We start from the raw sequence: 23,814 nt of genomic DNA on the forward strand, positions 1-23,814 counted from the left end.
TATTTTCCAGCACTACCTTAACCCTCTTGGGCATGGAGTTCACCAGAGCTTCACAGGTTCCCACTGGAATCCTCTTGCACTCATTCATGACAACATCACGGAGCTGGTCGATATTAGAGACCTTGCGCTCCTCCATCTCCCGTTTTAAGAACCCCCAAAGATGCTCGATAGGGTTTAGGTCTGGGGACATGCTTGGCCAGTCCATCACCTTTACCCTCAGCTTCTTTAGCAAGCCACTGGTCGTCTTGGAGGTGTGTTTGGGGTCGTTATCATGTAGCAATACTGCCCTGCAGCCCAGTTTAAGAAGGTTGAGTGCACGTTTTCAGCGTCATACCAAGAGGTTGGCTTTGGAAAATTGACGTATGAGTGCTGCCAGCATTGCTGCAGGGCTTGAAGGGGTGGGGGGTCAACCTGTCAGTGCTCAGACCATACGCCACACTCTGCATCATACTGGTCTGCATGGCTGTCGTCCGAGAAGGAAGCCTCTTCTAAAGATGATGCAAAATAAAGCCCACAAATAGTTTGCTGAAGACAAGCAGACTACGGACATGGATCACTGCAACCATGTCCTGTGGTCTGATGAGACCAAGATAAACTTATTTGGTTCAGATGGTGTTAAGAGTGTGTGGTAGCAACCAGGTGAGGAGTACAAAGACAAGTGTGTATTGCCTATAGTCAAGCATGGTGGTTGGAGTGTCATGGTCTGGGGCTGCATGAGTGCTGCCAGCACTGGGGAGCTACAGTTCATTGAATACCAACATGTACTGTGCCATACTGAAGCAGAGCATGATCCCCTCCCTTCGTAAACTGGGCCGCAGGGCAGTACTGCAACATGATAACGACCCCAAACACACCTCCTAACGACCACTGGCTTGCTAAAGAAGCTGAGGGTAAAGGTGATGGACTGGCCAAGCATGTCCCCAGACCTAAACCCTATTGAGCATCTTTGGGGCTTCTTAAAACAGGAGATGGAGGAGCGCAAGGTCTCCAGTATCCACCAGCTCCGTGATGTTGTCATGAATGAGGGGAAGAGGATTCCAGTGGCAACCTGTGAAGCTCTGGTGAACACCATGCCCATGAGGGTTAAGGTAGTGCTGGAAAATAATGGTGGCCACACAAAATATTGACACTTTGGGCCCAATTTGGACATTTTAACTCAGGGGTGTACTCACTTTTGTAACCGGCAGTTTAGACATTAATGGCTGTGTGTCGAGTTATTTTGAGGGGACAGTACATTTACACTGTTATATAAGCTGTACACACGCTACTTTACATTGTATCAAAGTGTCATTTATTCAGTGTTGTCCCATGAAAAGATATAATGAAATATTTGAAGAAATGTGAGGGGTGTACTCACTTTTGTGAGATACTGTATATACCGTAGATAGCAACATGCCTGTTGGGCTATTCTGTGTATTAATTAACACTTATTTGTTTTCAGCACACACACATTTGGACACTGGTTTTAAACCACAGTCACAGATTGTCATTATGTTGGCTAGGAGATACGCATGATTTAGGTCAAATATATATTCCTGACTCTATCATACTGTGTGTGTGTGTGTGTGTGTGTGTGTGTGTGTGTGTGTGTGTGTGTGTGTGTGTGTGTGTGTGTGTGTGTGTGTGTGTGTGTGTGTGTGTGTGTGTGTGTGTGTGTGTGTGTGTGTGTGTGTGTGTGTGTGTGTGTGTGTGTGTGTGTGTGTGTGTGTGTGTGTGTGTGTGTGTGTGTGTGTGTGTGTGTGTGTCTGTCCCCAGTGTGACTGGTTTTCCTCTCAGACCTGAGAAGATGAATGATTCAGAGGAAAAGGACAGATCAGAGTCTGCAGCCTCCAGCCGTCCAGACGTCAGTCATGAACCTTCAGGCTCAAAGTAAGATAATGATTCAGTTTAAAGTGTGAGGGATAATGTATAGCGAACAGGTCACTCTGGAGAAATAAAGACGCACAAGGTGAAGCAGGAGAAATAAAGACTCACAAGGTGAAACAGGAGAAATAAAGACTCACAAGGTGAACAGGAGAAATAAAGACTCACAAGGTGAACAGGAGAAATAAAGACTCACAAGGTGAAGCAGGAGAAATAAAGACTCACAAGGTGAAGCAGGAGAAATAAAGACCCACAAGGTGAAGCAGGAGAAATAAAGACCCACAAGGTGAACAGGAGAAATAAAGACCCACAAGGTGAAACAGGAGAAATAAAGACTCACAAGGTGAAACAGGAGAAATAAAGACCCACAAGGTGAAGCAGGAGAAATAAAGACTCACAAGGTGAAGCAGGAGAAATAAAGACTCACAAGGTGAAGCAGGAGAAATAAAGACCCACAAGGTGAAGCAGGAGAAATAAAGACCCACAAGGTGAACAGGAGAAATAAAGACCCACAAGGTGAAACAGGAGAAATAAAGACTCACAAGGTGAAACAGGAGAAATAAAGACCCACAAGGTGAAGCAGGAGAAATAAAGACCCACAAGGTGAAACAGGAGAAATAAAGACTCACAAGGTGAAACAGGAGAAATAAAGACCCACAAGGTGAAGCAGGAGAAATAAAGACTCACAAGGTGAAGCAGGAGAAATAAAGACTCACAAGGTGAAGCAGGAGCCCGACGCACAGCTGAGGGCTCTTGTTCAGCAGTTAGTGCGCGCCCCCTGCAAAGACACAGAGAGGTCAGTTCAGGATTGCGAGCGTGGATAAATAGTGATATTTCCATCTTAAACAAAAGCATAAAGTACCGTTATGCAGTACGAGAAAAGAAAGCACCGAGGCTCTCCAGGCACCCAGAGCCAGGGATAGTTAAAAAGCCTTTAACTGTTCATCAAGTTTAAAATATACAAACGCCGGCCGGTTTCGACACACACAAGGGTCTTCATAGAAGCAGAATGAGCAGATCTGATTCATTATATAACTGACAGTGGCAGGGCCATGTCGGCCAATCACATGGTATCATAGATAGATGACATACAAAAATAATTCATAATGCAAAAATACACCATTATATGAAAATGACAAGGAATGAAGAAATAAGAGGGAAACTAACTGATATATCAGAGGAAGTTATACAGTTACGTGTGTATATATACAGTGGAGGAAATAAGTATTTGATCCCCCACTTATTTTGTAAGTTTGCCCACTTACAATGAAATGAGCGGTCTATAATTGTAATGATAGGTTTATTTCAACAGTGCTAGACAGAATATCAAAAAGAAAATCCAGAAAATCACGTAAAAAAAAAAAATTAATTATTTTGCATTTCATTGAGGGAAATAAGTATTTGATCCCCTATCAAAACATTGCTTAGTACTTGGTGGAGAAACCCTTGTTGGCAAGTACAGAGGTCAGACGTTTCTTGTAGTTGATGACCAGGTTTGCACACATATCAGGAGGAATTTTGGACCACTCCTCTTTGCAGATCCTCTCCAAATCTTTGAGGTTTTGAGGCTGTCGCTTGGCAACTCGAAGCTTCAGTTCCCTCCACAGATTTTCGATGGGATTTAGGTCTGGAGACTGGCTAGGCCACTCCATGACCTTAATGTGCTTCTTCTTGAGCCACTCCTTTGTATGTTTTGGGTCATTGTCATGCTGGAAGACCCATCCAGGACCCATTTTTAGTGACCTGGCTGAGGGAAGGAGGTTGTCAGCCAGGATTTCACGGTACATGGCCCCATCCATCTTTCCCTCGATGCGGTGAAGTCGACCTGTCCCCTTAGCACAGAAACACCCCCAAAGCATAATGCTTCAACCTCCATGCTTGACGGTGGGGATGGTGTTCTTGGGGTTATACTCAGCATTCCTCTTCCTCCAAACACAGCGTGTTGAATTAATACCAAATAGCTCAATCTTTGTTTCATCTGACCACATCACCTTCTCCCAAGCATTCTCTGAGTCGTTCAGGTGTTCATTGGCACACTTCAAATGTGCCTTCTCGAGCATGGGGACCTTACGGGCGCTGCAGGATCTTAAGCCATTACGGCGCAGTGTGTTACCAATGGTTTTCTTGGTCACTGTGGTCCCAGCTGCCTTGAGATCATTAACAAGCTCCTGCCTTGTAGTTCTGGGCTGATCCCTCACCGTTCTCTTTATCATTGAGACCCCACGAGGTGAGATCTTGCATGGAGCCCCAGACCGAGGGAGATTGATGGTCATTTTGTGCTTCTTCCATTTTCTAATAATCGCACCAACAGTTGTCTCCTTCTCACCCAGCTTCTCGCCAATGGTCTTGTAGCCCATTCCGGCCTTGTGCAGGTCTACAATCTTGTCCCTGATGTCCTTAGACAGCTCTTTGGTCTTGCCCATGATTGAGAGGTTGTAGTCTGATTTATTCTGTGGACAGGTGTCTTTTATAGAGTTAACGACAGGTGTCTTTAATACAGGTAACGAGTTGAGATCAGGAGAACTTTCTTAAAGTGAAAGGACTGTTCTGTGGGAGCCAGCATCCTTTATTGTTGGTAGGGGATCAAATACTTATTTCCCTCAATGAAATGCAAAATAATTTATATCTTCTTTTTTATGTGATTTTCTGGATTTTCTTTTTGATATTCTGTCTATCACTGTTGAAATAAACCTACCATTAAAGTTATAGACCGCTCATTTCATTGTAAGTGGGCAAACTTACAAAATCAGTGGGGGATCAAATACTTATTTCCTCCACTGTATGTTGTATAAAGGTGTACATTCTTGTAGTGATTCACAGTTGTGCAAATTTTGTGAATGAGTTTACATTTTTTGATAAGGGTGCGTTAATGTTTTTTACACCATATTCACTGCAACAACAAAAAACAATAGCAACAAACGACAAAGAGGATTTGTGCACCTGTAATTAGGTATTTGAGAAGATTAGGGTTAGAAGATTCATATTCAAGATTCTACCAGAGCTTCCTGAACAGCTTTGTCCCCTGAGAATTCATCAAGGATTCATGTGATGTAAATAAAAACATCTTTGTGTTTGCAGAGTTCATTACCAGGGACAGAGATCAGAGTCTGGAGTCTCCAGCTGTCTGTCTATGAAGAGTGACATGTCCAAAGAATATCCTCTGGCCTTCAGTAATGAACCTGGACCCTCAGACACACAGTAAGTGAACTGATATTAACTCATTCAGCTTGTAACGTTTTGTTGTGTCCGACCACCACGTCAAAATAGACAGAAACTAACGGAGGGAGGCAGCTCACTGTACATTTTCTCTATTCGCACAATAGTTTGCCGACATGGCACTATGTTTTCAGGCTCGAGACATACAATCAGATCGTGCAAGCTTTTCCCATCGACATGGGTTAACGGGGAAAATATCCCCGGTTATCATTTTAGCAGTCAAACCACAGAGTTCTTCTGTGCGGCGGCTCACTGGCGAGATCTCACGGTGAAACGCTGCTTTGCTCGGACAAAGGCTTTGTGTGTTTCTAAGGTGATTTTACATCATAGTCTCAGACGAGTGTTTAACTTTATGCTGCATATTTTGCACTGCACTGTTTTTATATATAATAGTTTGAAATAATGGTCCCCCATTGGACTCTCATGTGAAACTGACACTTCATGCACGCATTTTGCGGAAGTGATGCTCCTCCATAAAAGTCCCCCTGGAAATATTTTTCACTAATTAGCAAAAACTGAAAAACAGGTTTTACACAACAACTTACTTGAATGTTACTGTATCGACACCACATTTCTCACGAAGCCTCGGGGGACTAAGATACACGCGTCTGTAATATTAGTTGGATAGCTTGAAAAACATGGCCGCCATTGAACAACTTTTACTCAGGGGAGGGGCTTAGCAGCTAATTGGCCATAACTCATTGACCATAGGTCCTATCATGATGAAACTTGCTGGATATGTGCGGAAGACATGTGGTAGCATGTCCACCAAAGCTTCTCGAGATGAACCTATAGGGGGCGCCACAAATACAAAAACCATAGTTTAGAAATGCAATGTTTGACAGGCCACGCCCCTCGCCCCCTGACTCTGATTGACTTGAAATGTCTTACACATGTACAGCTCATGATGCTCTACAATAAAGCCTCTTGGACCATAGGGGTCAGCCATGATTTTTTTTTACTTCCTTAATTTGCATTAAAGGTGGGGTATGTGATTTCTGATTGGTCGAAATTAACAGGAGCGGTAAACTTTGACCAATCAGAGCGAGGCTCCGATTCAAAAAAAAAAAAAAAAAAAAAAAAATACGATTCTCTGTTCTTATTGGCTGTTGGGACTGTCAACTGTTCAAATCTCTATCCCAACTGCTATTTTCTCCCCAAACTCTCCACCCCAGCTTTAACTGAAATACAGTCACGTGACATTTACTTCATGGATTACCAACTTATCACCAAATTGTGTGCACAGCCTTAGAGGACGGACATACACACATGTATACAGTTTTAGCGAGATAGCTCAAGAAATATGGCCATTGACCAAAACGTCTTCGCAAGAGCGGCCCTTTGCTGCTCTCTGAGACTATCTGGATATTAGTTTTAATATAGTATAAACGACACAGTAGATCTTGTCCCAGAGGCATCGCTCCCTTGGATGCTGTGACACTGTAATCTAATCAAAGAGCATGTTACAAACATTAAACCACATAATTATCCACAGCTGCAGTTTGTGTATTTAGAGGTTCCTGAACGACTTTGTCTTCGTAAAAAAAAATGTTTTATGTTTAGGCCATACCACTCAGCCCTACTCTTAGAATTTATCAAGGATTCATGTGATATACATAAAAACATCTTTTGTTTGCAGGGTTCAGTACCAGGGACAGAGATCAGAGTCTGGAGTCTCCAGCTGTCTGTCTATGAAGAGTAACATGTCCAAAGAATATCCTCCGGCCTTCAGTAATGAACCTGGACCCTCAGACACACAGTAAGTGAACTGATTGTTCTAGGAGAGTGGAAATAAATGGAGCAACAATTTTACTTTCAGACTGAATCTTAAATTCCAACAGAAAAGCAAACACACTTCTACTGTTTTCTTTGACTATCTGTGGGCACATCTGGATATTTGTTTTAGCATCAACAGATCATTTATTAATAAAGAAATGTCTCCATAGGAAGATGACTCCTGAATGTGGACAAAGATCCACAACCAGACCTGGACTGCAGACAGCCAGTCAGACCAGCACTGCACAAAGTAAGACTGAAGATCTGTCAGCTGATGTCATCATGTCTGAAATAATATGGTTTGAATCCAAAATGGAGAAGGCAGCCATTTTAGGCCTTATGCAGAGAGGCAAAAGAACTGTCGCTAGTCAAAGCATCCTTGTCTGTATCTTGTATTAGGCTCAACGTTTTGGCCTAGTCAACATTATGGCACATTGTCAGAATTTAACATACATGTTTAAAGTTGGAATTTGAAATCAATAATGCAACTGGCAATAAAAAAGGGTCCCCTGATTTTCCAAAATCTGTCAAAAATCGGCTATTTGTTATTTTGGGCTATATTAATAAAACAAACTTTTTTTACATTGCATAAAAAAACAACAACAAAAGGGGAAACCCCCAATTTTCCAATTTCTATATTTGGAGTTGACTTGAGTTTGAGACTTAAAATCGGTTGTTGAATCGACTGGTTCTGATAATTTCATATTGGCAATGCAGTTTATCAACATACTGTCACGTGATCTTTGTTTTGTCTCTTCCTTAGTGAGTGGTGGTCTGAAAAAGGTTTTAGATGAACATAAGATCAGTCTGAAGAGGAGATGTGAACGTGTGACTGAAGGAACTGATCAAACGGGAAGTGGAACTCTCCTCAACAGGATCTACACTGAGCTCTACATCACAGAGGTACAGAGTGAAGAGGTTAATACCCAACATGAGGTCAGGCAGCTTGAGACCGCTTCCAAGAAGGAGACCCTCCATGAAACTCCAATCAGGTGCCACGACATCTTCAAAGCCTTACCCGACCAACAGGGACCCATCAAACACATCAGAGTCGTCCTGACAAACGGCGTCGCTGGAATTGGAAAAACTTTCTTGGTGCAGAAGTTCACTCTGGACTGGGCAGAGGGCTTAGAAAACCAAGATGTCAATCTGCTGATTCTGCTTTCGTTCAGGGAGCTGAACTTGATCAGAGATGAGCAGTACAGTCTTCTCAATCTGCTCCATGTTTTCCATCCAACATTACAGAAGGTCACAGCAGAGGAACTCGCTGTCTGTAAAGTTTTGTTCATCTTTGACGGCCTGGATGAAAGCAGACTTTCACTGGTTTGTCATAACAAAGAGGTTGTGTCTGATGTCACACAGGAATCTTCAGTCAACGTGCTGCTGACAAACCTCATCCAGGGGAATCTGCTTCCCTCGGCTCTCATCTGGATAACTTCCCGACCTGCAGCAGCCAATCAGATCCCTCCTACATGTGTTGACAGAGTAACAGAAGTACGAGGCTTCACTGACCCACAGAAGGAGAATTACTTCAAGAGGAGAATCAGTGATGAAGAGCTGTCCAGCAGCATCATCTCACACATCAAGACATCCAGGAGCCTCCACATCATGTGTCTAATCCCAGTCTTCTGCTGGATCACTGCTACAGTTCTGGAGCACATGTTGACTACAGGCCAGAGAGGAGAGCTGCCCAAGACCCTGACTGACATGTTCTCACACTTCATTTTGGTTCAGACTAGAAGGAAGAAGCAGAAGTATGAAGAGGGACATGAGACGAGTCCAGAGGAACTGACGGAGGCCGACAGGGAAGTTCTTCTGAAGCTGGGGAGGCTGGCGTTTGAACAATTGCAGAAAGGAAACATCATGTTCTACCAAGAAGACCTGGAACATTGTGGTCTGGATGTCACAGATGCCTCGGTGTACTCAGGAGTTTGTACCGAGATCTTCAAAAGAGAAGAGAGTGTGATCTTTGAGTCTACTGCAGTCTACAGCTTTGTTCATCTGAGCATTCAGGAGTTTCTGGCTGCGGTCTACATGTACCACTGTTTCACCAACAACAACACAGAGGTACTGAAGGGTTTCCTGGGAGAAGACTGGGACAAAAATAATAAATCCCTGCATGTCTTCCTGAGAAGAGTCATGGAGAAATCTCTTGAAAGCAAAAACGGCCACCTGGACCTGTTGGTCCGCTTCCTTCATGGCCTCTCTCTGGAGTCCAACAAGAGGCTCTTAGGAGGTCTGCTGCTTCAAACAGACAAGAGGCCAAAAACCATCAAGAGACTCTTAGGAGGCCTAATGGGTCGATCAGACAACAGTCCAGAAACCATCCAGAGAGTCATCAAAAACCTGAAGAAGATGAACAGTGAAGATATCTCTCCTGACAGAAGCATCAACATCTTCCACTGTCTGACGGAGATGAACGACCTCTCAGTTCATCAGGAGATCCAAGAGTTCCTGAAGTCAGAGAACAGATCAAAGAAGAAACTCTCTGAGATCCACTGCTCTGCTCTGGCCTACATGCTGCAGATGTCAGAGGAGGTTCTGGATGAGTTGGACCTGGAGAAGTACAAAACATCAGTACAGGGACGATGGAGACTGATTCCAGCTGTGAGGAACTGTAGAAAGGCTGTGTAAGTCCAGATATGATTAATAGTATTAAACGGTGTATATTAGTTCTATACATATACACATTATAAAAGCTTTAACTCTTCTTATTCATAAAATAGTCCACTTGTTTATTACAGAAATTGTTGGTTGTATTTTGGCACATGTTCTTGAGCTGTTTCAGATGCAAAACATGAAGGTGTTTGGCTATTGTGTTTAGAGCTCTTAATGACTTTATCTGCCCAGTACTTACACTGTCTCACTAGACAAGCGTTTTAACTTTATACTGCTTGTTTTTGCACTACACCGTTTTTCTTCTAGTTTGAAAAAATGCTCCTGCACAAGACCCTGATGTGAAGAGCAAATGTTTCTCAAATCAGGAAATGTCAAAGTGTTCTGTCATCAGCTGTTTTCTTTCATAATAACATTTTGTAATAAATGTGTCATTACAGACTTTTTCACTGTGACCTATCAGAGACTCACTGTGAAGTTGTGGCCTCGGCTCTGAAGTCCAACCCCTCCCATCTGATAGAGCTGGACCTGAGCTTAAACAACCTGAAGGATTCAGCAGTGAAACTTCTCTGTGCCGGACTCGAGAGTCCAAACTGCAGACTGAAGACACTGAGGTCAGTTCACTGACTGGAGCTTATATAGGGTTTTGTGTTTATTCAGTTGACAGAGGTTTTAAAGTTTTGGTTCATAGATGTTCATTATTTGCCTGAAAACAAATCTGAACAATTGCAAGGGTAAATAAAAGCAAAGAGATTAAATGTTTGATGGACAGTTTTCTCACATTGTGGTCCATCAGTCAGTGGAGATGATGTCAGTACTGGTGTAGTCTGGCATGACCACTTCCGCCAGCGTCTATTCGCTTGCGTCGAAAAGCTACGCAGCCCTGACGCAGCCCCCTCCTATTCCGGTTGCTGGCTTTCCCCTATTGTGATCCCCCTCAAATTCGGAAACAATTCGCTCAGTCAACCCGTGTGCTTATGTGCAGCGCTCTCTCTCTCACACACACACACACACACACACACAGGGTGTGAGAAGTCACATTACTGTAGACAGAAATAAAGTGTGGCGATACTTCGGGATAATAATATTGGCGGCGGCGGTCCGGGATGCATCCTAGCTTAGCCTAGCTGTCCAACTTCATTGTACAACTACCCCCGGGCAGAAATACCCTCATAAACTCTGGAAAATGAAGCGTGGGGGTTTGAATTGAGCACCGGACCTTATAACCAGCTAGATTAAGATCCGCCGTTCCCTTTCTTTGGTGAATTAGGGACTATGCAGCGGTGTTTTAGCGACGGGGAAAGATTCCAACGGCTTCCACTATCACCTAGCAACTCTTACGGCTACTTGCTGCAGTTGGTGTAGCGCTCACAACGTCAAAACCCTGTTCTGCCTGTAAACAGACGGACTACGGCTCTGACTACAGCGATAGGAGGTGGTGACATAAGTTCTCGAATGCTAAAAATTCTACTCGACCGCCGTAGCCGTCCTCTCAACCGCCGATGATAATGTTACCAGAGATAACACTACGTGGGTGGCTAGTTAACTCCGGTTAAGTTATCCCGTGAGCTCCTCGGGGGCTAAAGTGTATGGTGTCTTGACATGCTGGTTAGAAAGCAACACACTATGTATATTCCTTTTGTCTTTAATAGTTTTTGTGTGGCGTTTGCGGGTTTAGCCATTTCTCTGACAGTCTCTGGACGTGAAGACGTTCCATCAAAATAAGTCCCCCCCCGGCACTATTTTGCAGGACACCGCTGCTGCTTCCCGGGGTTAGCCCCGCCCTAGATGATTGTGATTGGTTTAAACAAATACAAACAGGCTAGCCCAGTTTCCCCCGGTTTCCCCACCCGAATAGACGGCTCTAAACAGAGTGCTTCCAGACCCTACTACTTGCTGTAGTTTGGTCTAGCTTTGCGAGACTAGTACTGGTGAGGCTGTAGAGTGTGTGAGGGATATGAATGAGGTATTTGAAGATCTGGTGATAACAGATAGAAACAGGCTGCAGAGAGTTTGAGCCTCTGTTGAAACAGAGAGCGAGCGAAAGGGATATAGAAAGAGAGAGAGGATAAAGAAAAGGACGGCTTGAGCAGACTGACTTAAACATATCAAGTATTTAGTGTTTGACAGTGTTTCCTTGCTGCAGTGGAGAAATAGTAACTCAAAGAGGGAATTTGGTGCTTTGCTATTCTATAACTTTGGTAAACAGCCATTTTATCAGACTTCATATTAGTTTGAGCTGAACTTATCAATCATTTCTTACAGTGTAGCTGTGTTAGGAAGGGACACTTCACACAGGAAGATGTATGAACAGCAGAAATTATTTTCCGCCAGCAATGTACATTAAAAGAGTTATTTAACTCTTTTAATGTCAATTTAGACTGTTACAAATTTAGACTGTTATAGACCTCTGCTTTAAACATTTTCCTACTAAGCTAAAAAACACAGCAAGAAGAAGGGAACATAAGAAAAGAGATAATTAACAGTTTGTACGGCCAGTTGCTCTATCGGGACTCTTGATTTCTTGACATAAATATTGGTGCCATGTAATTCATAGATTTTTTGTTTTTTTGGAGAATATAAGGGGGGTTTAAGTGACGGACTGGAAGATAAATGTTTATTGGAGAATACACCGACTGACTACAGGTGTCCACTCCACTTAATTGGAGGCTGGCTGTGGTGAAGTGGGTTTGGCGGTCGTCCAATGGGTTGCCGGGTCAGTGGTTCGATACCCCGTCTACCTGCCACATGTCCCTGGGCAAAGAGCCACTGAACCTTAAATGTCTCCTGATAGTTAACTTGCTCCCTGTGTGGTAGCTGCTGCTGCTATCGGTGTATGAATGTTTGTGTGAATGTGTGAGAGAGGCAAAACAATGTATAGCACTTTGGGTCTGTGAAAAACCAGGGAAAAGCCCTATATAAGTGGAGTCCATTTACCATTTAATTAGTCTTAGTCATAACAGAAATTAATTTCACACAAATGTCATCACATGCAAGCATAGAGAGATCCTGAAGTTTAAATAATGAGAGGTTACTATTAAAGATCGCTCTGAATTAATCATCAAATGAAATTCTATAGTTTCAGCTTCTTACTGTCTTCATGTGATCTGACTGGGGACTACTCCCTCTGGATTAAGTTAGAGAATGTCCCAGAATTTGGGTTTTTTGCTTTAGCCAGACAATTATCAAGCAACATGTTAGAGGGCAGCAGAATACAGGAAATGACATCTACTCTTTTAAAATGTTAAATCTCAAATTGTCCCACCCACTTTATTTATGTGGCTATCAAAATGATACTATAATTCTGAGAAGAATGTAAACCCTTAATTTATTGAACACTGAGATACACAGCATGTTTTTAATCTGTGTTGAGATGAATAGATGTATTAATGTGAAGGATGTCTGTAGAAGGCTGATATTATGATGATCCACAATGACAAAGTCACTTGATTTATTGTAGAGAAAAGCTTATTAACACAATAAAAACCTGAACACACCTGGTAAATTGTCACATTTAAACTGAAGATACTCCCAACTAATACTTTTAGTTCACATTGAGAACATTTACTAGTTGAAGGAGAAATAATTTGTTTTCCATTCATTTCAGTTTTTTTCGCAAAAAATGTCTGATCATTAATTAAAGGAATACTTCACCTTTAATATTTCCACCGGTGAAATAGGTCTTTCATATTGAACACTCACTCACTCACACACTCACACACACACACGCTATGTCTCTAAACTTAAATCATTTATTCTTTATTCAGATTGTGGCTGTGCAGTTTGTCAGAGATCAGCTGTGCTTCTCTGGCCTCAGCTTTGAAGTCCAACCCCTCCCATCTCAGAGAGCTGAAGCTGGGTGACAACAACCTGCAGGATTCAGGAGTGACGCTGCTGTGTGGTTTTCTGGAGAGTCCACACTGTAGACTGGAGACTCTGGGGTCAGTTCACTGACTCTGTTACTATTGTAGATCGTATAAATTATCAATGAAACCTAATTTACGTACAAACTTAACTTACATCCATAAAGTTATATATTTTCTTTGTTCATATTTTCATTTCTCTTGTACAAAGTTTAGTCTGCATTCACAAAAGAAAGTAAATGTATGTTCATCAATTGGTCAATTGTCACATTTTAATACTGAAGATCCTCCCAACTAATATTTCAGTTAAAATTGAAAACGTTTACTAGTTGAAGGAGACATTTATTTGTTTTCCATTAATTTTAGTTTGTTTTTGCAAATGATCATTGATTTTGATCCTCCAGAAAACACACACACACACACACACACACACACACACACACACACACAAACACTGGGCCTCATTTATCAACGGTGCGTAGATCAGAGGGCTATTTCAGGAAGCAGGGTTAACAAACTCTGAGTTGCTCAACTCTGAGATGAGCAACTCTGGGTTATCGGTATTTGAACAGCGGATCAGCGTTGGATCAATCAACTCTGAGCGTGTACACTGTGGGTTGAGCGCGTGCGTAAAAGCCATTGTCAATGGATCGCTGATAACATGATTCACCATGGAAACAGGAGAAACAAATGCTTTTTCTACTTCTCAAAAAAAAAAATCTTCTCCGCTCCTCCCAATATTGTTAGAAATATTGACGAATGAACCTATGGTATGGAGAAGAATTAACGGGGAATGTATCTCATAACTCTGATCTAATCACCTCTGCAATTTAGAAAAAGATGGGGCAAATATTTTGTCAAGAGAATCATTAAGCTTCCGTATGAGAAGAAATAGTCTATTTTAAAAAGTTACGCATATCAGCAGCAACAAACGTATAAATCTGGCTTGGCACAGCATTGATGACAGTGTTTTATATTCACTGTATAATATGTCAGGGTTTTTCCTGCATAGAGAATTTTTTGGCGCCCCCCAAAGAGAATTTACCCAGCGCCAAAGGAAAATCACCAGCGCCAAAATTATACAATTTGAGAATAAATATAGCCTTTTAAAACCTCTCCAAATTCAGCCCAATTCAAGTCATCCTTCTCGAGGGGCTGGGCAATAAATTGAATTTCAATTACTATTACGGCTTCCCTCAATCATGAAAACAAAACAATCGTAATTAAACTATAATTTTTCCGCACGCCGGGGCATGCAGGCTTGTAAATGCAGCGAACCCTTCTGCTATGCGCTCCGCTCGGCCCCTCCCTCACCTGATAAGTTTAGCTATCGGCTGGTCCAGAGTAGGAGGGAGATGTTGCGCGTTGCCGGGTGTTTTGAAAAACTTTGGAGGACGGCAGTAAGTCAGCCTTTGGTCGAGAGGAAAGGTACAACTAATTGTGTTGTCTGAAAACACTTCAGACTAAGAACAGACTAAAATAATGTGCAAGATATGTCACACGCGGACACGCGAGTCACGCGACATACGCGACCGCCAGAGAGAGAGAGAAAAAAGGCATATGCGACCCTGCACCTCAAAACATCCCGACCAATTTGTTTATTCACTTAAAGTCAAATCATAGTGGTCTATGACTATGACCAAGCAATAAATTAATTAAAAACACAGGAGTTTAAAGCTCCTTTACTCCTGCCACCACAACAGTCAACACTGTACAATGCAACAGCCTATCCAGCCAGCTTCTTGAGACATACATATATGATGCACTCACATTCCTGCTAGCAAAATGCATGCCCTATCAACACCATTTGCAACGTGTTATTTTTATTTTGATATTTATTTTATTCAATTATTAAAACTATTTTTCACTTATTGAGCCTATTTCTATTTTCCTTGTTTTCAGTTCAATACGGCCAAAGTCATGGTGTTAATAGAAACAACCTTGTTAAAAGTTAAATAAATGCATGATGTTCTTAAATCAATGATTAACTGTCTTTAATAATCGTGATTACACAATGTCAATCAAAATAATCATGATTATGATTTTTTCATAATCGAGCAGCCCTAACTTCTTGTAATTTCCATGGTTTAGATCAATTAGAAACAATTATATTATTAAATAGCTAGTCATCATTATTATTTTTACTTCATATCTACAGGTTGTTTATTGTGATTTCATAAGCGTCAGTGAGCTCCATGGTAGCACAGTGATTGACAGGCTGACTGAAATGCTCTTTATCTGTACAGAAACTCCCCTCTCCCAACCCCACACCCCTCTTAAAATACACAAACGTTTTGCCTTTACTGTTGCACACAGTTGCGACCCCAAAAAAGTCGGTCCGCGTACTGACCCCCCAAAGGCCCATTCTGAGCCAGGAAAAACCCTGTATGTAGTCAAGCTATAATCATGTGCAGTAAACAGACTGTCGCTTCTTTTAAATGGGGAGTGAAAGACATTAATGTCAGACAAATGAGGTGACAGTTTCCAATGTAGAGCCTGATTGATTTATTACCAAATCCATTTTCCTCAAGTGATCACAGTTTTTAAATTATTATATAATTTCTATAGGCCTATTCATATTAGGCTATTTAACGAAGCTTGTCTGTAACTTTGGGATCACACAAGTGAACAGTAACGATCGCGTGCAGCCGCAGAATTACATTTCAACCTGACAGAAATCTGTTCAGTGGCACAGACGTTAAAGCTACAACGAGTAAGTCGGCACGTTGGCGACACCTTTGAACAAAAGCGGTAGTATTTTTACGACGCCAGCTGTCGTGAAGCTCGTGCAGGGGGTGCAAGATTCAAATAATCAGGAAGCAATATAGTGCATGTCCGTGTGTTGAAAGTGTGAGGGCACCGGACTCTTTTCGGCTCGGTGAGAGTGGTTAGTGACACAGCATCAACTACACCTGATTGCAATGAGTTGATCCATTGTCACCTCTCACAGAGCTGAACGAGTAGGCTATGTGTCCCCACACAAAGCGAATGAACGAGAGACGGCAGTTAGTTATGGATCACGATGAGGTAATGTGTTTATGTTGTTGTAAATAATGACTATTTCAGATGAATAATGGTCATCTGATGATGCTGGTGAGGCAAAGTAAACTTTGTTTTAGTAGGCTACCGCTCATTCATTTAGGAGTAAACACTGCAGTCTAGGTTCACTCTGTGAAATTGTGTATACGTTGCTTGGCAACGCCCTCCCGCCCGCCTATCACTCTCCCTTTTAGCTTTTCTTCATTGCATTTTCTTTTTTTTCTATGATGGTTCAGCCCCGTTAGTCATTATGACGACAAATAACTGTCTCAAACAAGGCTCCCGCGGGACAACGTCTCAATTTGTGGGACGTGTGAAAAGTAATGGAAATGCGATCTGGTCACCCTAGAAGTTAGAAGCATTGTTATTGAAAGTGAGCCCCCCTTTTTAAATGCGTGTTTTATAATCTGGCATTTATCCGATAGCTGTGAGGAGACAGCAGTCTCCGTTTGTCTGTGTGTGTGTTTGTCTGTGTGTGTATCGGGCTGCTGGGCTCAGTGGCTCTGTGAAGGTGCTGCCTGCAGTGCTTCAGCGTTTGTCTTCCTGTTACTTCAAAATAAAAGCCAACTCACGTTTGTCAAGTGAAATTCTAATGTGAAGCCAGTGAAATGCTTTTAATGTGAAGCCGCAGCCTTAATGCTCTATTTGTTTAACAGTAGCTAACTTAACTGCTGCGCGCTGATCTAAAGATAGTGTTTTTTTAATATAGAAAGCCGTGTCTCTGGCATTACCGGTAGTGACACGAGTTTATTTTGCTAAAAAAACGGCACTTTGTCCCGCATTGTCCCGCACAAACGTAGTCTTTGTCCCACATCTGGTGAATTGGGATCTGGTCTCCCTATCCCCTTCCCTCACCTGGAGTGATAGGCTTCTCAAATCACGTTCCTGCACCACACTGAAATCTGCGACCAATACGGATATGTGACCATAGAGCATGCACGCGTGAACCGAAAATCGGACTGGGTGTACGACCAGATCAAATGCAGTAATAAAAACTATATAAAAACGTCTTTCTTTGCACTGATGGTCTCGTTTGCTGTTAAAGGTAATTTATGATTATGAGAGGAAACATGAGGCTGTTTAAAAGATATTTAAATGTTACTCGTTGCCGCTTTAAACGACTCCTGTTCATAAAAAAAAATAATGAGATACATACAATACAATAGGTTTATTAATCTGAAGAGAGAATCATTACAATTCCGTATGAGAAGCAATAGTCTATTTTAAGAATTAAGTTACGCATATCAGCAGCAGCATAAATATTAAGCTGAAGCTGCACAGCATTGCTGACAGTGTTTTAAATTCGCTGTATTATGTAGGCAAGCTATAATACTGTGCAGTAAGTCGGAGCTGCAGCGTAAAGTGAAAACAACTCAGAGTAGGTCAAATCACCTATCCAGCAGGTTAGACCCACGGCGTATGTTGCCACAGTAACTGACTCTGAGTCGCGCTGAACCTTCTTCCTGAAACAGAAAACCCAGAGTTTCCACTAACTCAGAGCGAACAAACTCTGAGTTGCCTCAAAACCCGCTTCTTGAAACAGGCCCCAGAAAAGTGGGTGTACTCACATTCCCACGCAAACCTCTGAATTTATCAATTTGGACGTGAGTGTAGGGTACGATCAAATCCCACCTGATTTACGCAAGTTCGTAAACAACGTGGACTTGCAGAGCTGGCTGTTCCTGTAGCCGATAACTATATTGGACAATTGTTAGTAGATAATACTAATGCAGTGTTAGAGAAGTTCCTCTTCTTTCCCGTATTGTGCATCTCCATATCGTAAAACCTATGGGCAAGGCCTCTAAACTCAGAAAATATAGGGGCATGATATGCAAATTATGCTTGTTTTCAGCCGTCGCATTTATCAACACTGATCTCTGGTGTACGCTGAGATTGGCGAGATACGACCGTTTGATGAATCCCACGTGAAACCTGGCGTAGTGTGATTTCTGCGCAAGTTTCAATGCAAGTTTGATAAATGACGCCCACTGTCTCTAAACTTAAATAATTTATTCTTTATTCAGATTGTGGCTGTGCAGTTTGTCAGAGATCAGCTGTGCTTCTCTGGCCTCAGCTTTGAAGTCCAACCCCTCCCATCTCAGAGATCTGAACCTGGGTGACAACAATCTGCAGGATTCAGGAGTGAAGCTGCTGTGTGGTTTTCTGGAGAGTCCACACTGTAGACTTGAGACTCTGGGGTCAGTTCACTGACTCTGTTATTACTGTAGATCTTATAAATGATCAATTAACCTGTTTCATGTACAAACATTACTTACATCCTTAAAGTTATACATTTTCTTTGTTCATACTTTCATTCCTCTTGTACAAAGTTTAGTCTGCTGTCACAAAAGAAAGTAAATGTTTGTTTATCATTTTTGATAAATTGTCACATTTTAATAGTGAAGATCCTCCCAACTAATATTTCAGTTAAAATTGAAAACGTTTACTAGTTGAAGGAGACATATTTATTTGTTTCCCATTAATTTAAGTTTGTTTTAACAAATGATCATTGATTTTGATCCTCCAGAACCCCCCCCCCCACACACACACACACACACACTGTCTCTAAACCTAAATCATTAATTTTTTACTCAGATTGTGGCGGTGCAAGTTGTCAGAGATCAGCTGTGCTTCCCTGGCCTCAGCTCTGAAGTCTAACCCCTCCCATATCAGAGAGATGAATCTGGACTACAACGAGCTGCAGGATTCAGGAGTGAAGCTGCTATGTGGTTTTCTGAAGAGTCCACACTGTAGACTGGAGACTCTGAGGTCAGTTCACTGATATTTTATATATTTAATTAAGAATTAAACTCAATTTATGTACAAACGTTACTTATAATCCATAAAGTTATCAATTTTCTTTGTTCATATTTTCATTTCTCTTGTACAAAGCACATAGTAATATTATGCAGTCACAAAAGAAAGTAAATGTATGTTCATAATTTTTGGTAAATTCTCACATTTTTATAATGAAGATCTTCCCACAAATATTTGAGTTTTCATTGAAAAAGGAGAAATATTTTGTTTCCCAATCATTTCAGTTCGTTTTAGCAAAACATTTCTGATCATCATCATAACACACACACACACACACACACACACACACACACACACACACACACACACACACACACACACACACACACACACACAGACATACACATTCTAAACTTAAACCATTTATTCTTTTTTTCAGATTGGAGGGTTGCAGTTTGTCAGAAATCAGCTGTGCTTCTCTGGCCTCAACTCTGAAGTCCAACCCCTCCCATCTCAGAGAGCTGGATCTGAGAGGAAACAAGCTGTAGGATTCAGCAGTGAAGCCTCTGTCTGATCTTAAGGAGAGTCCACACTACAGACTGGAGACTCTGAGGTCAGTAGAGTGTTGGAGTCAGCAGGTTATTAGTTCAATATGAAAGGGTCTGGTATGTATATATTCATTTAAATAATATATAATCTACAAGAATATAAAATTGTGGAACTAACCATAAACACCTAGGGGAATAATTCTTCAGGCAATTTTTTCTCCAATTTAGTATCGACTACATGTTGAAGGGGGAGGGGGGAGGGGTGTTGAACTTTTGGCCTTCTGTCATTTGTTTTGTCCAGATGTTTTTATATTGACGTATTTGTGATCTTTCCAAAGTGGAGAAAATGTCAGTGAGACACTGCTGCTCTTTATACTGGATGTGCTGATGGAGGGAGTCTTTGTAAAATCTGGTTCATGACTTCTGTTGTCTGTCTTCTTCTCTCAACAGATGGAGTGAGTGAGTGAGTGAGTGAGTGAGTGAGTGATCATCTAGCTGTGTGTCCTGATGGTCCAGAGCTTGAAGCAGCAGCTTGTGTGTGAACTGTGAGACACAGAGTCCACCATCCTCCCTGTGTGTGCCTCTGGATGTGACCTCATCAGTGGATCTGACACCTGACTCACTCATGACTATTACGGCCTCCACACACATACTACCTCTACTGCGCGTCTACTGCGCGTCTGCGTCTGACTTTTTGTCACTGACCGTGTAATCAACCTAGAGCGGCCACACATCCAACCTCAGACGCACTGCTGAGGCGCGTCGGAGGCACGTCTGCAGCGACGCTCCCCTTTACCTCAGGAGGAGGAGCCTATTTTTTTCTGAGAGCCGCGCCTCTCTCTCGGGTCTCTCTGCTTTAACTGATAGAGAAATACTCTACTACTGAGAGTCATATTGACTTCATACCAGCAGCTTTCGCTGTAGTTTCAGCATTTCCTGGTGTGTCCCTTTCAAAATAAAACTTCCAAAAAGCGAAAATGTGGCAAAAAAAGGCAATGGGGCGCACGGATTACTGTCCAGACTCAATATTAGACTCAATATACTGTAAATCATATGCATCATAAATGACATGAAATAACTTAATTTTTAATGGGAATTATCTATAAAATCTCTATGTAGAAAGACAGGGCGTTTAGAAGCAGCGCTGCAGCAGCAGCTGCTGAGACGTTCCATGTGTGGCCGAGAAAAGTCAGAGAGAGGCAGCAGTAAGATAAGGCGACGCGCTCCAGAGGTAGATGCAGGATGTGTGTGGAGGCCGTAAGGGAAGTCTAAACCATCATCCACTAGCCAGCCTAGAGTGTGGCTGTACAAACACATTTAAAACTATGCCAGTCAGTATTAAACTGTGTCTTAATTCAGGGGTTTAAGGTCTAATTTTTAAACTACTAGTGCAGTGCCCGTAGGAAGCAGGTAAACAAAGAAACATATTAGACAGTACATTTGGCTGCTATCAGTGATGGCTAATTTTACACTGTTAAAGGTTATTATCAGTAAGTTACTTTGTAGAAGTTGGCTATAGAGTAGGGCAACATTCCTTAGTGTATTGTGTAAAGATAACCACAAACTAATTCCATGTGTTTTGTTAAGTGAAATGAAACAGAAAATGTGGTAATTAATTAAGTGTTGAATCGAGCTGTACAGGTGTTACCTATACAATCTGATATTATGGTACCTTGCAAACTGCCATCCATACTGCACAATGCACTCAAACTTACAATCAGTTGCCTATGTAGTAAATGGCTGTACTGTGTATAAAAGGAGTCTATGCTGCACGCCATGACAACATTGTCAACCCCATTACCATTAGGCTACTGTTAGGTATTTGAAAGATAAGACAGAGTTTGGATAACTGTCAATTAACGTTACTGTGTCAGTAGCAGTCAGCTGTGTGTGTGTGTGTGTGTGTGTGTGGGGGGGGGGGGGACTTGTGTCCGTGCGCGGGCGTCCGCATCCGAGACCGTGCTGTCAATTAACGTTAACGTGTCAGTAGCAGGCAGCAGTGTGTGTGTGTTTGTGGGGGGGGTGGGACTCATGTGCGCGCACACGCGCTCGGTGTGTGGGAGCGGACTTGTGTGTGCGCGGTCGCGCTCGGGCTTTCAGTTTAGATTTTAAACGGATATAAAACATTTTGTGGAAGCATCCGAGACCGTGCTGTATTATTACAGTGAAAATAGCGTGAAGTGCAGTCTTTACCACTAAAGCGGACAGGTGGAGCAGATGAGGAGTTGATGAGGAGTTGTTGAGGAAGTAAGGCTGTGTCGGTCTGCTGTGTGTGTGTGTGTCCCGCTCGTCAGAGGGAGGCGGGGTTTAGTCGGCTCTGTGCGCACGTAGCCTAAGCTACTATTCGCCAGCATGATATAAATATGATAACTTCTACAACTTCAAAATGAAGGATGAAGGATGCACACCTTCGTGCTGTGTTTAAGCAATATCCGGAAGCTCATGCCGATCTGACCAAAACTCAGAGAGATATGCGAGCCACAGACACACACACAGACAGACGTTTCTTGCTTTATAGATAGAAGATGCCCGTCAACGACGATGAACTAGTCAGCAAAGTGCTCATAGATTGATAACCATAGAAAGGACTTCCGAAGGTATACAAACTATGCCAGTCAGTATTAGTATGGCTTTTACAACACAGCCCGTAACTCACTGAACTCTTTTATTATTCCTGTTAAGATTGGTCCTAGATATAAAACCTGTTTCCCTATGCCCCATGCGTCTCCATCTGTCAGGTTGATAAATATTATTACAGTCCCTTGTAAAAATGCTTTCTCAATTAAGCCCACTGTTCCAGTTCTCTTTGCCCTTTTAAATTCCCAGTCTAAGGGGAATTAATCAATTGTCAGATCTAATTTCGCACAATAGGGTTCAACCATTCACAGAACTTCAGAATAAATTCAAACTGTCAAACCAAGAATCGTTTAGATATTTACAGTTAAAAAACTGGATAATGGAAAACTTTAATTTACATTATAATTTGGTTCAAGGACCATTTGAGGAGGTTATGTTTAAAAAAGGAAAAAAGAAACAGTTAATTGGTAACATATATAATATTCTTTTGATGGAAGAATCTAAACACTACTCAATGCATAAGCTCTATGGAAAATGGAATAAAGATCTCCAATTCAAAGAAGCCAATATAAAATGGAAGAAATGCTTGTATCTTACAAATAAAATTACCACAAATGAAAATCTCAGGTTAATACAATATAAACTCATGACAAGAATATATTATACTAGAGATAAATTACATAAGTTTTATGCTGACTCCTCTGACCAGTGTGTGAAGTGTGGCTCTCAAGACTCCCTCATACACGCCTTTTGGCATTGTATGAAAGTGAACAAAGGTTGGAATGAAATCCAAGAATGGATATCAACCATTTGTAAAACAAAAATGCAGTTCTCAGCTCAGCTGTGTATTTTTCAGAACCCTGAGGGTGTAAGGTACCCTACGGGATGGCAAATTATGTTTTCTTCCCTTGTTTACAAGAAACTAATTTTAAAATACTGGAAAGATGCAGAGGCCCCTACATTAAAGAACTGGAAAGAACTTATGAAATATTATCTGACCATAGAAAATACATTATCCGAAGACAACAACAAAACAAATCAATTTAATGAAGTATGGAAACGCATCTATGAGGCACTATGAGAAATAAAGCTTGTAGCATTGCTGAGAAGGGAGGGGGGAACTACGGTGGAGATCACAGGACATGGATTTTTCTTTTTGTGTGTCTTTAAATGTTACGTGTGTGTGTGTGTGTGTGTGTGTGTGTGTGTGTGTGTGTGTGTGTGTGTGTGTGTGTGTGTGTGTGTGTGTGTGTGTGTGTGTGTGTGTGTGTGTGTGTGTGTGTGTGTGTGTGTGTGTGTGTGTGTGTGTGTGTGTGTGTGTGTGTGTGTGTGTGTGTGTGTGTGTGTGTGTGTGTGTGTTCATGCAATAATGAACAACTTAGTTTGTATGTATTGTCTGGTGTTGTTTGTTTGTTTGATTATTGTTACAAAAAAAACAAAATAAAAAGAATTATACAAAAAAAAAAAAAAAATCCCAGTCTGATCTAAATAAGGCTGTTATTCTTAATGACTAAATGTCCTCCCATAACCTTGGTCTTGTGTTTCTCACTGAAACCTGG

At 41.8% G+C, this 23,814-nt stretch overlaps 1 protein-coding gene across 1 annotated transcript; it reads left to right on the forward strand.

Annotated features, from left to right (window-relative positions):
• The first annotated feature begins 6,792 nt into the window (after positions 1-6,792).
• On the forward strand, positions 6,793-20,518 carry LOC307270798 (protein NLRC3-like). Its single transcript, XM_080054683.1, has 8 exons — positions 6,793-6,838; positions 7,026-7,105; positions 7,619-9,485; positions 9,912-10,085; positions 13,239-13,412; positions 18,398-18,571; positions 19,570-19,743; positions 20,129-20,518. The coding sequence occupies exons 2-7, from the start codon at positions 7,030-7,032 to the stop codon at positions 19,676-19,678; spliced, it is 2,574 nt and encodes an 857-aa protein (XP_079910809.1). The 5' UTR covers positions 6,793-6,838; positions 7,026-7,029; the 3' UTR covers positions 19,679-19,743; positions 20,129-20,518.
• The last annotated feature ends 3,296 nt before the right edge of the window (positions 20,519-23,814 follow it).

The sequence above is a fragment of the Ammodytes marinus genome (genome assembly GCF_949987685.1).
Source record: "Ammodytes marinus genome assembly, contig: scaffold_172, whole genome shotgun sequence".
Classification (NCBI taxonomy): Eukaryota; Metazoa; Chordata; class Actinopteri; order Uranoscopiformes; family Ammodytidae; genus Ammodytes; species Ammodytes marinus.

Coding starts and splice junctions, on each gene's coding strand:
- LOC307270798 (XM_080054683.1), top strand. CDS start 7,030: ATGACTCCTGAATGTGGACAAAGATCCACAACCAGACCTGGACTGCAG. Junction 9,486..9,911: donor AGGAACTGTAGAAAGGCTGT/GTAAGTCCAGAT, acceptor GTGTCATTACAG/ACTTTTTCACTGTGACCTAT. Junction 18,572..19,569: donor TGTAGACTTGAGACTCTGGG/GTCAGTTCACTG, acceptor TCTTTTTTTCAG/ATTGGAGGGTTGCAGTTTGT.